Source organism: Lipotes vexillifer, unplaced genomic scaffold (assembly GCF_000442215.2).
Source record: "Lipotes vexillifer unplaced genomic scaffold, Lipotes_vexillifer_v1.1 scaffold1529, whole genome shotgun sequence".
NCBI classification, from domain to species: Eukaryota; Metazoa; Chordata; class Mammalia; order Artiodactyla; family Lipotidae; genus Lipotes; species Lipotes vexillifer.
Window position 1 is genome coordinate 299,981 of NW_006784325.1, and position 14,930 is coordinate 314,910.

The window sequence follows — 14,930 nt, forward strand, 5'->3', positions numbered from 1 at the left end:
AAGACAGGGGAGAACTGCTTGTTTAAAGACTTCACTGTCGAGCTGGAAGGCCCCTGGGCCCTTATCCATCTTTTGATTCTGGATTTTATGGAGCCTCACGTCTGTTTTCCCTGTAGACATGGTGGCTGGGTTCAGTTCTCTCCTGAGTACTCTGTGCTCTTTGTAATGAATAATCCTAATACAGACAAGCCAGTGCACAGCACCAGGTTTCAGCCCTGATAATGATCCAAGAGAGACTGATGACAAGTTCTGACACCAGGGATGCTTCCATTATTTACCGAGCACCTTCTCTGAGCCAGGCCCTGTTCTAGGCACTGCAGACACAGCAGTGGACAGACAGACACGATCCTGTCTTGTGGCGTTTACCTTCTAGGGGTGAAGAGAGGGCACTATATAACTAAGCAAATGAGACCATGACAGCCAGTGATCAGTGCTCTGAAGAAAATGAAACAGGGCCTGGAGTAGAGAGTGGCTGGGATGGTGGTGGGTTCATTATTCAGGACAGTCGGAAGGAACTCTCCAAGCCAACGTGTTGAGAAGGAGCCAGCCGTGTGACAGCTGGGGTCAGGAACGAGCCTGGTCTGTCAGAGGCAAAAAAGAATGCTTGGAGAGGATTCATAGAAAGCGTATTTTCTAGAAGGGCCACACAGACCTGTGTGGTCAGTGCTGAGGGACTCAGGGTTTAGGGTTTGGGGGTGAAGCTGGCCCCAGGATGGGTGTGTCCAGCTCAGCCCCACCGCGGGCCTCAGGTTCTCTTTCACAGGGCCGCTGGGTCACTCCTACCTCTTCATGGGGACTGGATCCCTCCCGAGGCCCCCTCGGCAGGCGTCGCGAGGCTACTGCTGGGCCGCCTCCTCTTCACCCGCCTTCCTGTCATCGTTCTCCCTCATCGTGACCCTCCTGGAGGTTGTTCTCTGCCAGAGCACCCACGCAGGCCCGCTCTTCTTTGGCACAGGGGTGCTGTGGTTGGAACTCAGAGGGTCTGTGAACCTTACACTCAAACTGAAGTTTCACATTGTCCTCTGTGAACGTCAGAAGCAAAGCACAGTCGTATTGGCAGCACCTGTTGGCCTGCGGTGGCTGTCCCAGAGAGTGGGCTGTCACACGTCCATTGTCACAGTTATAGCCCAGAGTATCAGTGATGCTTATCACTCCTTACACCTGCTGGCAAGTCTCAGCACTGAATGTGTTAGTAAAGAAGCGTATACACTGGTCTGTCATAACATTTTCTCTGAATATTTTGATAGCTGTACTTCAGAATAGTTGGTTTCTTTGTAGTCCCACATATTTTATTTTACACATTACAAAACATGATTCTGAGAAGTGGGTCCGTGGGCTTCACCAGAGTGCCAGAGAGATCCATGGCACAGAAGTTCCAGCCCCCTAGTGGCCTTGCAGAAGCCTGTGCTCACTCAGGGTCTGGACATCACAAGTGCTCTGAAGAGGCTAACTTACCAGTGTAGCCTTAACATCACAACGGAAGACTTGGGAGGTGTGTTTGCCCAACCTCACTCCACTAGCTGGCTCCCTCACCATCCCCTCTCCACCTCCGTGCCCGAGACGTGTCATGTTCTGCCCTGAAAGTAATTCGTTTAACCAGTCACAGCAGGTGAATGCTTCTCACTTGGGTTTTATTTTGAAACCTCACCTCAAGTTCGTATTAGTAAGGAGAACACCCATGCTGTCTAAAGTGACCCTGGTGGGCAGCAGAAAAGATGTTTAAACTTCACTGTGATTGCTAATAAATCCCTGATAGTAAAGAAATATTTGGGAAGTCCTTAGGAAATCAGAGGTAGGAGAAAGTAGAGGGTGCCCATATTAGGAGTGAGGGTACCACAGCAGTTTCTCCCTTTTTTTCCCTTCCAAATAGGAAGGGAGTATATTTCCATTAAAGAACAAAAACATTTGCCTCTACGTATATGGCAGATGTTACCAAAGTGCATAAATTATGTACCCACCACATCATGAGACATGTGGGACCACACTATCCATACGGCATACACACTACAGGGGCTTCTGCATCCAGCATCCTGTGATCCAGACGTTGTGTTACAGACTGCAGACTGTTCCACCCACCGTATGCCTGTCTCTTTTGTGTAAGGATTCCTGCTTGGTTAATTCCTAGAATTGTCCAAAAAAGGCTGTCGTTTTCTGTCCTCCCTGCAGTGGTGCAGAATAATAGCATCAGCAGACATTTATTGAGCACTTGCCTTGTTCCAAGCTCTGCATCCAGTGCTTCAGGTCTTTGAGCCTCACATCAACCCCACCTGACAGCTGAGAAAGCTGAGGCCTTCAGTTATTTGCAGGGTAAACACTGGCCTGAGGTGTAACGAGTCCGTGAGTCAGGATTCAGACACAGGTTTTGTGACTCTTGAGAGCTCCTAACCCTTGTGGCTTTTCCCTCTGTGTGAAGTTTGTTTCCCTACCGCAGGCTTTCTCTAGTTGCAGCAAGCGGGGGCTACTCTTTGCTGCGGTGCGCGGGCTTCTCGTTGCGGTGGCTTCTCTTGTTGCGGAGCACGGGCTCTAGACACGCGGGCTCAGGAGTTATGGCACGTGGGTTCGGTAGTTGTGGCTCGCGTGCTCTAGAGCGCAGGCTCAGTAGTTGTCGTGCACGGGCTTAGTTGCTCCGCGGCATGTGGGATCTTCCCAGACCAGGGCTCGAACCCCTGTTCCCTGCATTGGCAGGTGGATTCTTAACCACTGTGCCACCAGGGAAGTCCCAGGTGTTTGTCTTTTAACTTCATATAAAGTTAAATTGTTTGCATAAGTTATATAAATAAAGGGTGTTACGGTGGCGTTCTCCATACAGGAGTTTAAAAAATTCATGCATTCAAATCTGTCATTATTTTCCTTTGTAGGCTTCCTTAAAGGAAGATAATGGAAATATTCTCCTATACTTTCTTCTTCTACTCTTGTGATTTTATTTTGTACATTTTGATAGGCCCAAAGATAATGGAAATATTCTCCTATACTTTCCTCTAGTATTATGTGTTTGTTTTTAATATAGTGGGAGATATACTTCAGTCTTAGTTTTTTCCACTTAGATAGCAAACTGTCTCATTACCATTTATTGAACAGTCCCCAGTATAGTAAAATGTTAACTTTATCATATTCTCATTCCCATGTGTACAGGCCATTATCTGGACTCTGTTCTTTTGCTGGATTCTATTCATTTCCACATTTCCATGATTTGGTTTGTTTTGGGCTGTTGCTACTAGACGTTTTAATTGCCATAATTTTACAGCATTTTAAACAATTTCTAGTAAGGTAAGCCTTCCTTTCTTATTCTTTTTCAAGATGGCTATTCTTATGCATTTATCCTTCCAGATGACATTTAGAATCAATTTATTGGGGTCCATTTTTTAAAAGCTCCTGACAACTTTTGATTGGAAATGCATCAACTTTGGAGATTATTTTGGAAAGAATTGACAGCTGAGCCATCAGCAGAGCAGTTCTGGTGCCCGGACCAGCAGCGTGAATCACACCGTCAGCTCAGCTCTCAGGGGTCATGGGCGAAGGTTGCGCACAGTGTGAGCGCTGTTCTGATGATTTTCCTGCTGGATTGTTAGCTCCTTGCTGCACCGCTGCTCAAGCACACGTGTGTGCTGTGTCCATATAAACGGAACAAACTGCAGTTTTAAAGAAATCACTGTGTCAGGCTTTGGGGCCCCGGTATTGCTCACGGTCTGCGTTTCCCTCGGCGTTCCCCCCTCTCCAGGGGAAGGGCACGGCCGCCTTCGCTGCCAAGATGAAGAGAGGATTCTGGCCGGCGCTGCAGATGAACTGGCGAGCCTGGACTCCAGTGCAGTTTATTAACGTCAACTAAGTCCCTTTGCAAGTAAGGCCAGCCCGGCACCGCAGGGCCAGAGAGGGGCTTCGAGCTCCCCCAAAGCCCACCCCCGCCAGCCTTCTTTTTCTCGAGCCTCAGGATCACCCCAAGTTCCGGATTCCTTCTGGGGCTTCCTCTTCGCCCAGGATCATTCCCCTTCTGGATTCTGGCAGGCAAAGTGACATAGAAGGAGGGGCCTCCCTAGCGGCGTCCATGCTGCCCCCTTTCATCCCGGGCAGCGCTCGGCTTCCTAGGGCTGGATTGCAGCCCGCGCCCACGCAGCTGCGGGAGGGCAGCCTCACCTGCAGGGACGTCAGGGCCACACCGGGGCGGGGTGGGGGGCTCTGAGCCAAGGGTCGGAGCATCTGGGTGGGGAACCTCTGCAAGCGGGACTGCGGGCCGCAGGTGGGCTGCGGTGAGGCCGCCCTCCAGTTTGCTGAAGGCCCTGCCAGTGTCCACTGCCTCCACACCAAGTACAGCCCATCTGTGTCTGGGTCCCAAGACCACTGCCGGGTGGAAGGGCTCACGGCCTAGGTTTATGAGGACCACGCAGCCAGGATGTACAACTGGATCCTGGGAATCCATTGCCGGGGCCCTCTGCTCCCTCTCTCCCTCCCTCCCTCCCCTGAGGGCCACACAGAGCAAGCCCTCACCCACCCACAAAATGCAGGCACGTGGTGTTTCTGCCCAGTGTTTTACTGGGGACTGGGCACATGGGCACCGCCCCCTGCACCAGAGTTCCCTACAACCCGGGAGGAAAGGCGGGAACCCCACATGAAATCTAAGTTCCCAGACACCAGCCCGAGCACCAGCCCCTCAAACAGGCCTTTCCAGGGATTCCCAGGCCTCAGGCCTGCTGTGTTAACCCTTTTCTGCACACCATTTAAGTAACCTACCTGAAGCTAGCTCATACAGGCTGATTTCCGTCCTGCTTTAGGGAGAGGAGAGAAAGAGACCTGGGGCAAGAGCCCCCTTGGGAAAGAGGCACCTTGCAAGGGTGGGAAGAGGGAGGGGACGGGCTTGGTAAACACACACACACACACACACACACACACACACACACACACACACACACACACACCAAGGGGTAGCAGAAAACCAGAGGCAGAGATGGACAGCAATAGCTGATGCTGCAGGAAGTTAAAGCAAAATAAAGATCCGTCCGTTTCCATTGGCTTTAAAAGCGCCCTTCCCTAGAGCAACTTCAGTGGCTTCGTGGGGCTGAGGCCACATGGCTGAGAGCTGGCGAGGGTGGGGAGGTGAAGATAAGCTGCGAGTCTAAAACAGCCTCTCGGGCGCCTGGGAAGCGGAGGGGGAATGGCCGTTAGCAGTGGGCGGGGCAGGAGAAGGCTTTCGCCTATAGGACCAGGGTGGCCGCGCTGCATGCAAGCGGCACCCCAGGCTGCGCCAGTGCTGGGGGTGGGCGTGGGACTGCAGCGTAAGCAGAGAGGCGCTTCAGGTGGAAGGCTCGCCTCCCCTGTGAGCACGGCAGAGACGGGAGGTCACTGTTCACTGGGGACCCCCGGCCACACCTTGTCTTCCCTCGGGGAGGGGGAGGGGTGGGGCAGGCTTGCGGGGATGGATATTTTGAGGGGAGTAAAGAAGTGGTCACCTTGGTGCTGCGGAGGATAGGAGAGGAAGCTGATTGGAGACGGGGGAGCCAGGAGAGGCTGAAGACTCTTATGTGCAGGGGCCTGGGGCCTGAGGCAGGTGAGAAGGCAGGAGGATCTAGGTTTTTCCAGGGGGTGCAACTGAGGAACAAGAAGGGAAGGAAACCAGGGCTATGCACTGTGGGTTGTAAGGCACATAGAAGATGAAGTAAAGACATGAGAAGACAGAACGGCTGAGGACGTGGAAGGGTCTATGGCAGGGAAAGTAGAGAGGCTGGAAAATGGAGTCCTTCTGACTAGCTTAGGGACAGTGCTGCAAGCCTGGGATTAGAGACCTTCCTAAAAGGTGGTTGCCGGCGAGTGCTTAAGGGGCAGGGAGTTTATTCAACAAATATGTATTGAGCACCTGCTGTGTGCCCTGCTGCTCTAGACTCTGGGGCTACAGTGACTAATGAGATAGACCGGACTGCTACTTTCATGGAGCTTATGTGCCTGGGAGACTCAGTAATTGACTACAGGTGATTCCAGGTGGGAGTATGCCCGTCAGATCATAGAAGCAGGGTAATGGCATAGGATGGGTTAGAGTGAAGAGCAGGTCGTGGGGTTGTCAGGGAGGAGCCGGGTGAGGCCGCCTGCGTGATGACTGGTCCTGGGGTGAGAGGCTGAGCTCAGGGAGGAGCCAGGTGAGGCCGCCTGCATGATGACTGGTCCTGGGGTGAGAGGCTGAGCCAGGAGCCCAAGTGCTCAGTAAAGGAGTATTTTCCGTGCTGTCCCGTAATCATCATCAGGCAGGGACTGTCCTCACCCCTCTCTGCTGGGCCCCCGGCACAGTGCCTTGTACGCAGTGAAGGCTCAGCAGGTACAGCAGTGGGTGCGTGGACTGACCCGTGACTGAGCCCTGTCCTGGGGGGTGGGTGCCTGATGAGTGTGCCCAGGGCCTGCTCTTACTGCAGCCGTGTTCTCTCCGGCAGTTCCGGGTGCTCTGTGCCGACTTGGCGGCTCTGTTCTGGCATACCTACCTGGCCTCTCTGGGGAAGTGAAGATGACCAGGAGAGGTCCTCAGACACACTGACGATGTGGGGGGAGGGGGGAGGGGGTGTGGGTGAGAGAGCAGGAACAACCCAGCCTGCCTCTAGATCATGTGATTCAAGATGACCCTAAAATGATAGATGGAGAAACAGAAATTTCTGAATGTCAGAATCCGTTTTTAAAAAGGTGGTCCCTGTCCTCAGGTGGTGCTCCCCTAAGAAACTTAAAATACAGTAGAGATGATTTCACCTCTCACCTTGGATTGAATTAGGATCACAATAAACTATAACGTAGTTTTTTCAGTGGTGATTTTAATTTCTCAGAATAATTGCTGTTGCTTTGAAAGAAATGGGTGATCAGAGGGCTGCCCTCAGATTTTTTAAAACGTTTAAAAAATTGTGGTAACATATATCACAATACTACTGCTTGGCTACCTGGCCCCATAGGACATGGGCCCCTCTAGACCAGGACTTGCCCTGACCTGCTGAGAGGCCCTGTATGCCACCCTTTCAGCAGTGGGGTCTGCTCTCCTGTTGGTCATTTACATTAGCCCTCCCTCCCTCCCTGCTTTTTCATTCTTAGAACATTCCTTCCTGATTGCCTCCTATCCTTATTTCATGGATACAATATCTCTTGGGATCTTAATTATATATTTTTTGAATTTTTTTCTGTCTCACGTGCTGTTTCTATTTTCTCAGGGTTTTTTGCTTTTTGTTTTTTCCCTGTTTGATCTTTGTGTTACCCTATCAGGATTTCCTGAAATGTCTATTGATCCTTTTCTTTCTCTTTTTTTTTTTTAAGATTTTTTTTTTGAAGTGGAGCATTTTTAAAATCTTTATTGAATATGTTACAATATTGCTTCTGTTTTATGATTTGGTTTTTTGGCTGAGAGGCATAGCTCCCTGACCAGGGATCAAACCCACACCCCCTGCACTGGAAGATGAAGTTTTTTTTGTTGTTGTCATTGTTGTGCAGGGTCTTAGTTGCAGCTTGCCGGCTCCTTAGTTGCGGCATGGGGGATCTAGTTCCCTGACCAGGGATCAAACCCAGGCCCCCTGCATTGGGAGTACGGAGTCTTAACCACTGTGCCACCAGGTAAGTCCCTGAAAATCAAAGTCTTAACCACTGGACTGCCAGGGAAGCCCATGTTGATCTTTTTTTTCTTTTTTTAAAATTTATTTATTTATTTATTTATTTTTGGCTGTGTTGGGTCTTCTTTGCCGTGCACGGGCTTCTCATTGCAGTGGCTTCTCTTGTTGCGGAGCACGGGCTTTAGGCGCGCAGGCTTCAGTAGTTGTGGCACACGGGCTTAGTTGCTCCATGGCATGTGGGGTCTTCCTGGACCAGGGCTTGAACCCGTGTCCCCTGCATTGGCAGGCGGATTCTTAACCACTGCGCCACCAGGGAAGTCCCCATGTTGATCCTTGATTGTGCATCATTGGTTTTTTTGTTTGTTTTTGTTTTTTAAGGATTATTTATTTATTTATTGGCTGTGTTGGGTCTTCGCTGCTGCGCGCGGGCTTTCTCTAGTTGCGGTGAGTGGGGGCTACTCTTCGTTGTGGTGCATGCGCTTCTCATTGCGGTGGCTTCTCTTGTTGCAGAGCACGGGCTCTAGGTGCACGGGCTTCAGCAGTTGTGGCACGCAGGCTCAGTAGTTGTGGCATACAGGCTTAGTTGCTCTGCAGCATGTGGGATCTTCCCGGACCAGGGCTCGAACCCGTGTCCCCTGCATTGGCAGGTGGATTTTTAACCACTGAGCCACCAGGGAAGCCCCTGTGCATCATTGTTAAAGAGTCAAAGCCACCCAGATATTCTTTGGAAGATTTGTGTGCATGGGCTGCACTTGTGAAACCATACCCTCACTGTGGGCTGACCAAGCAGGGACCCTTTTTTTAAAATTATTTAATTTATTTTTGGCTGTGTTGGGTCTTCGTTGCTGCGCACAGACTTTCTCTCGTTGTGGCGAGCGGGGGCTACTCTTTGTTGCAGTGCTTGGGCTTCTCTTTGCAGTGGCTTCTCTTGCTGTGGAGCACAGGCTCTAGGTGCGTGGGCTTCAGTAGTTGTAGCACGCGGGCTCAGTAGTTGTGGCTTGCAGGCTCTAGAGCACAGGCTCAGTACTTGTGGCACACCGGCTTAGCTGCTTTGCGGCATGTGGGATCTTCCCGGACCAGGGCTCGAACCCGTGTCCCCTGCATTGGCAGGCGGATTCTTAACCATTGTGCCACCAGGGAAGCCTGGGACCCAGTTTTGTTGGGGACCACCCATTTTCAACAACTGAGGTATTTTCTCCTGGGCTGGTCAGTTTACCCAGAGAGGAATCTTTTCATTTCTTGCCCAGGGTGGGGGTGGGGGTGGGGCAGGGAGAGTGGTGGCTGTAGGGGAGCATGGTATAAGCACAGTGGCCAACCTTCTTGTGGCTAACTGGAGAAAAGGGGTTAGAGTCCTACTATTGGTATATGAACTTCATATAATTTCATCTTTATTACTGCAGCCCAGTCTCAGCTGTCAGGTGTTCTCAAATCCAGAGGCCTTCTGGTTCAGATCCCCTGCAATGAAAGTTCTCTAGTCTTCTGCCATGTTGGAGGTGAGGTAGTCACCTGAATACACTGGTGATGGAGGGGATGAAGAGTGCAACCTCTCAGGTTTTCAGTCAGTCCTGCTGTGTCCTCAGAGCTCAGAGGTGGGGCTAGTAACTGTAACTGGCCAGGCTCTGCCAGACTCACCGGAATAGATGAACTTGCTTCTTGGCTTCCCTCAGTGCAGGCAACAGATATTCCATCTCCTCAGATCAATAACAATCTGATTTCCAGCTTCCAAAATTTTGTCAGCTGATCTCTTGGCTTTGTTTCTTCTGTGGACGCAAGTATGTCCTTGTAGGTTTGTCTTTTTAAATTTTTTTGCCATCATTTTAATAAGCGACCTTCTGGAAGAAGGAGACATAAATATATGGGTTCAAGACACCATATGCTTAAGCAGAGGTCTGGGTATTTCTGTGGAATACATTCATTCTTCAAAATCCGGAGTGACTTTTAAGAATGTAAATCAGATCGTATCACTTCCCCATTTAAAAGTCTGCCAAGATGATCCAGCAATTCCACTTCTGTGTATACACCCAAGAGAACAGAAAGCAGGGACTTGAAGAGATATTGCACACCCATGTTCACAGCAGCGTTATTCACAATAGCTAAAACTGGGAAACAACCCAAATGTCCATTGATGGATGAATGGATAAACAAAATGTCGTCCATCCATACAATGGAATATTATGCATCCTTAAAAAGGAAGGATATTCTGACACATGCTACGACTCAGATGAACCTTGAGGACATTAAGTGACATAATCCAGTCCGCAAAGGACAATACTGTCGACCCTACTTCTTTGGGGTCCCTGGAGCATATTCATAGAGACAGAAAGTAGGGTGGTGGGTGCCAGGGGCTGAGGGAAGGGGATGGGGAGTTAAGTGTTTAACGGGGACAGAATTTTAGTTTGGGAAGATGAGAAAGTTCTGGAGAGGGATGGTGGTGATACTTGCACAACAAAGACAATGTGCTTAATGCCCCTGAGCTGTACACCTAAAAGACGGTTACGATGGTAAATTTTGCGTTATGTGTATCTTGCCACAGTAAAAACAAGGCGACCAGCAAACCCTGCGGGAGTTTCCCAGTTCACTTAAACCAGAACCCCAAGTCATCTGCGGGGCACGGGTTCCCCCTGGGCTCTTCCCGCATTTGACCCGGCCCCGCCGCCCGGCGCCGGCTTCGGTGCTCCCGTTGCGCCCTCGCCCAAGCGGCTCCCCCGGGGACGCCGCGTGAGCACTAGCTGCTCGAAGGCAGGAACGACTCCCGCCCCGGGCCGCCCGCAGCGGGTCGAGGGAAGGGTCTCAGAACCACCGGGCTCCGCCTTCGTTCCCGGAAGTCGCCCGCGGCCGGCAGGGCCATCCCGGCGACTCCCGCGTCTCCCGCGCAGCCCAGCGGCCGGAAGCGCACGCCCGCCGAAGCCTGTCCCTTGCGCGGCGCCGTCCGCGCCCGAAAGCGCCTGCGCGGAATCGACGCAGCCCCGCGTGGGACGGGCCGGCATGGCGTTCCGACAGGCGCTGCAGCTGGCGGCCTGCGGCCTGGCCGGGGGCTCGGCCGCGGTGTTCTTCTCGGCGGTGGCAGTGGGGAAGCCCCGCGCGGGCGGGGACGCGGAGCCGCGCGTGGTCGAGCCGCCGGCGTGGGCGGGGGCCGCGCGCCCCCGGCCCGGCGTCTGGGACCCCAACTGGGACAGGTGCGGGGCCGGCGGCGGGAGCCTTCCTGGGCCCTGGCCGTCCCGGCCGGTCGGTGTGGTCGGTTCCGCGGAGGGGCGGGCGGGGCAGGCTTGCGTGCGGCTTTCTCTTTCGGTTCTGGCCGCAAGGGTGGCTGTGGACGTGGGGCGTCCTTCGACCCCTCTTCTGAGCGCCAGTTTCCTCGTCTGCCCAGGGGGTCGTTTTGAGGAACGAGCACCGTGATGCCAGGGACAGTGCCTGGCGCACAGAGAAGCCCGAAGTGGTCGTTTTCAGTCCTAGACGGAGGGCTTTGGACCTTTGTAGGGCTCTTGTCCTTGTTTCCGTCTCCCAACTTCGGAATCCTCAGATTGGCTGACGGCACGTTGGTCCCATATTTGCGATACAGCTGAGACGGCGAGGTGGAGATGGGCCCTGGAAGGGGCCTCCGCGAGGCGGCCTCGCGGGGACAGGACCAGCAGCCATCTTGAGTAGGAGCGTGAGGTCCAGGGGTGCCGGTCCCACCTGGCCGCGCGCTGTCAGTGTTCTTATTGAGCCCTTGGAGTGTGGCTCCTGTGATCAGGAAGCAATTTTTAGTCTTACTTAACGTTAATTAATTTAAATTTAAAAACCAGAGCAGTGCAGAACTTAAAATACTGTATTGAAACGATAGTAGTTTTGGTATGCTGGAGTAAATAAAGTGAGTTACTGAAATTTCACCTGTTTCTTCCTGCTTTGTAAATGTGGCCACTTGGAAATTTTAAATTACGTATGTTGCCAGTGTTCTGTTTCTATTGGACACCCCTGCTCTGGGTTGTGGGATGGTTTACCCACTCCCAGCTCTTCACTCCTTGACACTTGAGTGTGGGGCACAGATCCAATATTTATTGCTGGCCTAGTTGTATCGGGAACTTCATAAGTATTCTTTTTAACCTTTACTTTTTAAAGAGTAAACTTATCTTAGAATTGTCTTGTATTTACAGAAAAAGATGATAGAGTACCTGTATACTCCACACTTAATTCCCTCTGTTGTTAACACCTCACACTAATATGGGACACTTGTCACAATCAGTGAACCAGTATAGATATGATATTTTTAACTGACGTGCATACTTTATTGAAATTTCCTCAGTTTTTACATGTCCGTTGTGTCTTCCCGGATCCCACAGGACAGTCAGGCTTTGACAGTTTCTCAGACTTGACTTGTTTTGATGACCTTGACATTTCTGAGGAGGGCTGATCAGGGATTTTATAGAATGTTCCTCAATTGGGATTTGTCTGTTTTTCTCACGATTAGACTGGGGTCATATTCTCTTTTTCAAACATCAGTACAATCTTGTGAATTTCTGGGGCTTTTTTAAGGAAACAGAGTCACTGTGAGGTTAAAGGACTGACTTGAGGGAGAGCCGGACTCCAGCCTTGTATGAGGCCAACATGAGGCTGTATCTGCTTGCCAAGTCTAGGTTTATGGGGGGGGAGGGGGGTGGTGTCCATGCTAGAAAGTTCCAGGGCCTCATCCAGTGAAATCTCCAGCCTCTTTCTGAGGAGCCAGGCTTCCTGCATCTGTGCCTGTAGGTTCCAGATGTCTTCTCTGGCTCAGCCCCAGCTCCCGCGTGACTGCCAGTGTGGCATCTCGGCCTGGCCATGTTGCGGGCACCCCAGGCTCCCGAGGTTCGCACGGCACAAGCAGAACCCGTGAATTCACCATTATCCCCTCAAAAGTTATCCTTCCAGCACTGCCTCGGCCGAGTACGTTCTTTTCCCAGCTCTGCCGGTCTCACAGGCATGTAATTTCTGTTAGCTTGAGGCCCACGAGCCGTCAGAGTGCCTGTCTTCACCAGACTTGCTGGTGGCTCAGCACCTTTGCCACTGCAGCTCCGTCCCAGCATTCCAGCAGGGCCATCCAGGGGGTTTCCGTGGTAACGGGAGCATTTTCCTCACTGTCCGATTTGATGCCCACTATCCCATGTGCTACTAAGCATTGAAAATGTGTTTAGTGTGATTGGGGAAATGGAGTTTTAATTGTATTTAATTTTCATGATTTTGAATTTAAGTAGCCACCTGGTCAGTGGCTCCTGTTGGGCAGCACAGCGTCCCCGTCAGCGAGGCCACCCTGTGGGCGTTTCCCACCTGCCCGTCCGCAGACACCCCTTCCTCCTCCGCGCCCCTGGTCCCCTTGCTGTGACTGTCAGTCTCCTCACAAGGACGTGGGCAGCACAATAGCTTCGCCTGTCTGTCCTGTTCACATCCAGCCCCCCAGGGCGGGCCTGGCGCCAAGAGAAGGGGGGCGCCGGCTCCTCCCCTGTGCCTCACCAACCCACGAAGCCCCTCTGTCAGAAAGACTGGGGGTGGCTTGTGAGCAGGGGCACAGGACACACCGTCTTGTATTTCTGCATCAGGAGAGAACCACTGTCCCTGGTCAACCTGCGGAAGAGGAACCTGGAGCCCGGAGAAGAAGAGCTGGCGTCCAGGCTGGACCACTGCAAGGCCAGGGCCACACGGCACATCTTCCTCATCAGGCACTCCCAGTACCACGTGGACGCCCCCCTGGAGAAGGACCGCACGCTGACGCCCCTGGGTACGTGGCTGGGCCCGCCCGCAGAGGCCAGCCTCCTTGAAGGTGCCCTTGGGGTGCTGGGCCTCTTTGGACCTTTGTCAGGTGTTCTCGGCCCAGATGCGAGCCTTGTCATTATTAGTAATAATCAGCCAAATCTGACACAGGCTTTGAAAACGTCCTAGTTAAGGTGGATGCTGCCTGCAGGCAGGAGGCTCTCTGAGGCGGCCCCGCCCGGTGCTCCGTCTAGCTTGACCTAGTTGCTGGAGAGCCTTCCTCATAAACGGTGGCGGTGGCGGGTCTCAGCTGCCCTGCGCTGAGTGTGCCTGTGGCAGTTTCTTGCTGCTGTGAATGGCGCTGCCGGGCGGGCCCGCCTCCGTCTTTGTGCTCATGTGTCTGTAGGAGAAATTCCTAGCAAGGAAACGCAGGGAGGTTGGAGATAGAGTTTACATTTGAAAAAATCTCTCTGTTGAATGAGATAGCACCCATTTGTGTGAAGGGGCTTGCTGGCCTGTCCTCGGGCACGGGTGGAAGTAAAGCTGCATCTGTGGTATCGCGCCTCCAGCTGAAACTGACTTTCCAAGGGCGTTTCGACTGGATTCTAAGATACATGTGAGGAAGAGCATTTATATTTGCACCCAGGCTGCAGCAGCGCTGAGGCTGTCCGTCCTCTCGTGTTAACACCTGGTGGTGGTGATTGAGCGGCGGGTGGTCACTGGCGCACTGACACCCAATCTTTGGACAAAGTTGAGTAGGAATGGTGTGGGGGACCCAGAAATAGTAAACAGGACCCCACCCAAACTTCAGCCAGCCTCCACCATGGCCGTTGTCTTCAGTGTTTCTTCTTTATGGGGCTGAAGGTGGCTGGTTTGTCTCATTGATTTTACCTGTTGAAAGCCTGGCCTCTTCCTTAGGCCTGAGCCCTGGGAGGGGCTGCCCGTCTTGTCCCCCAAACCTAATGGTGCTTGGTAAGGACTGACGTATTTGTGAAGTAAACAAACAGGGGCTCCGGCGACGTGTAATTCTCCAGTGTGTTCCACCTTCAAGGTCGTGAGCAGGCTGAACTAACCGGTCTCCGACTTGCAAGCTTGGGGTTGAAGTTTAATAAAATCGTCCATTCCTCCATGACCCGTGCAATAGAAACCACTGACATCATCAGCAAACACCTGCCAGGTGAGTGCCAGGCGCCCCCGGGCCGGCTGCTCCTGAAGGGGCGCTGAGTCCTGTGTCTCTCTGTAGGCGTCTGCAAGGTCAGCACAGACCTGCTGAGGGAAGGCGCTCCCATCGAGCCTGACCCCCCCGTGTCTCACTGGAAGCCAGAGGCTGTGGTAAAGACTCCCCGCCGGGCGGCCTCACCCGGGAGCGGCCTCCACTCCACCCCTGGGCTCCTGGCGGCCCCTGGGCTCCTGGCGGCGGTGGCCCGCGCACCTCCTCCATACGGACGATCCCTCCTTCTGCCCCCAGCAGTATTACGAGGACGGGGCGCGGATCGAGGCCGCCTTCCGGAACTACATCCACCGGGCGGACGCCAAGCAGCAGGAGGACAGCTACGAGATCTTCATCTGCCACGCCAATGTCATCCGCTATATCGTGTGCAGGTGAGGCCCCGACGGTGCCCGCGGCCCCGCCCCCCACCTCCCCCTTCCCCGCTGGCACGGCACAGCCCC

The 14,930-nt window shown here is 52.9% G+C and overlaps 2 protein-coding genes across 3 annotated transcripts in view; both read left to right on the plus strand.

Moving 5' to 3' along the window:
* Positions 1-6,479, plus strand: part of PXMP2 (peroxisomal membrane protein 2) — a 9,188-nt gene extending 2,709 nt beyond the window's left edge. Inside the window, 5 exon segments of the mRNA XM_007456679.1 lie at positions 750-790; positions 793-859; positions 861-906; positions 3,719-3,838; positions 6,411-6,479. Of these exon segments, the coding sequence (XP_007456741.1) occupies positions 750-790; positions 793-859; positions 861-906; positions 3,719-3,838; positions 6,411-6,479 (343 nt within the window).
* Positions 6,480-10,468: 3,989 nt separating this feature from the next.
* PGAM5 (PGAM family member 5, mitochondrial serine/threonine protein phosphatase) overlaps positions 10,469-14,930 on the plus strand; it is a 6,357-nt gene continuing 1,895 nt past the window's right edge. The window contains exons 1-5 of one of the 2 annotated variants that reach the window (XM_007456677.1): positions 10,469-10,735; positions 13,109-13,287; positions 14,311-14,436; positions 14,503-14,591; positions 14,728-14,861. In XM_007456677.1, coding sequence (XP_007456739.1) covers positions 10,545-10,735; positions 13,109-13,287; positions 14,311-14,436; positions 14,503-14,591; positions 14,728-14,861 — 719 coding nt within the window. In that variant the 5' untranslated portion in view covers positions 10,469-10,544. The remainder of the gene's footprint in view (positions 10,736-13,108; positions 13,288-14,310; positions 14,437-14,502; positions 14,592-14,727; positions 14,862-14,930) is intronic. The other variant, XM_007456678.1, reaches the window with a different exon arrangement.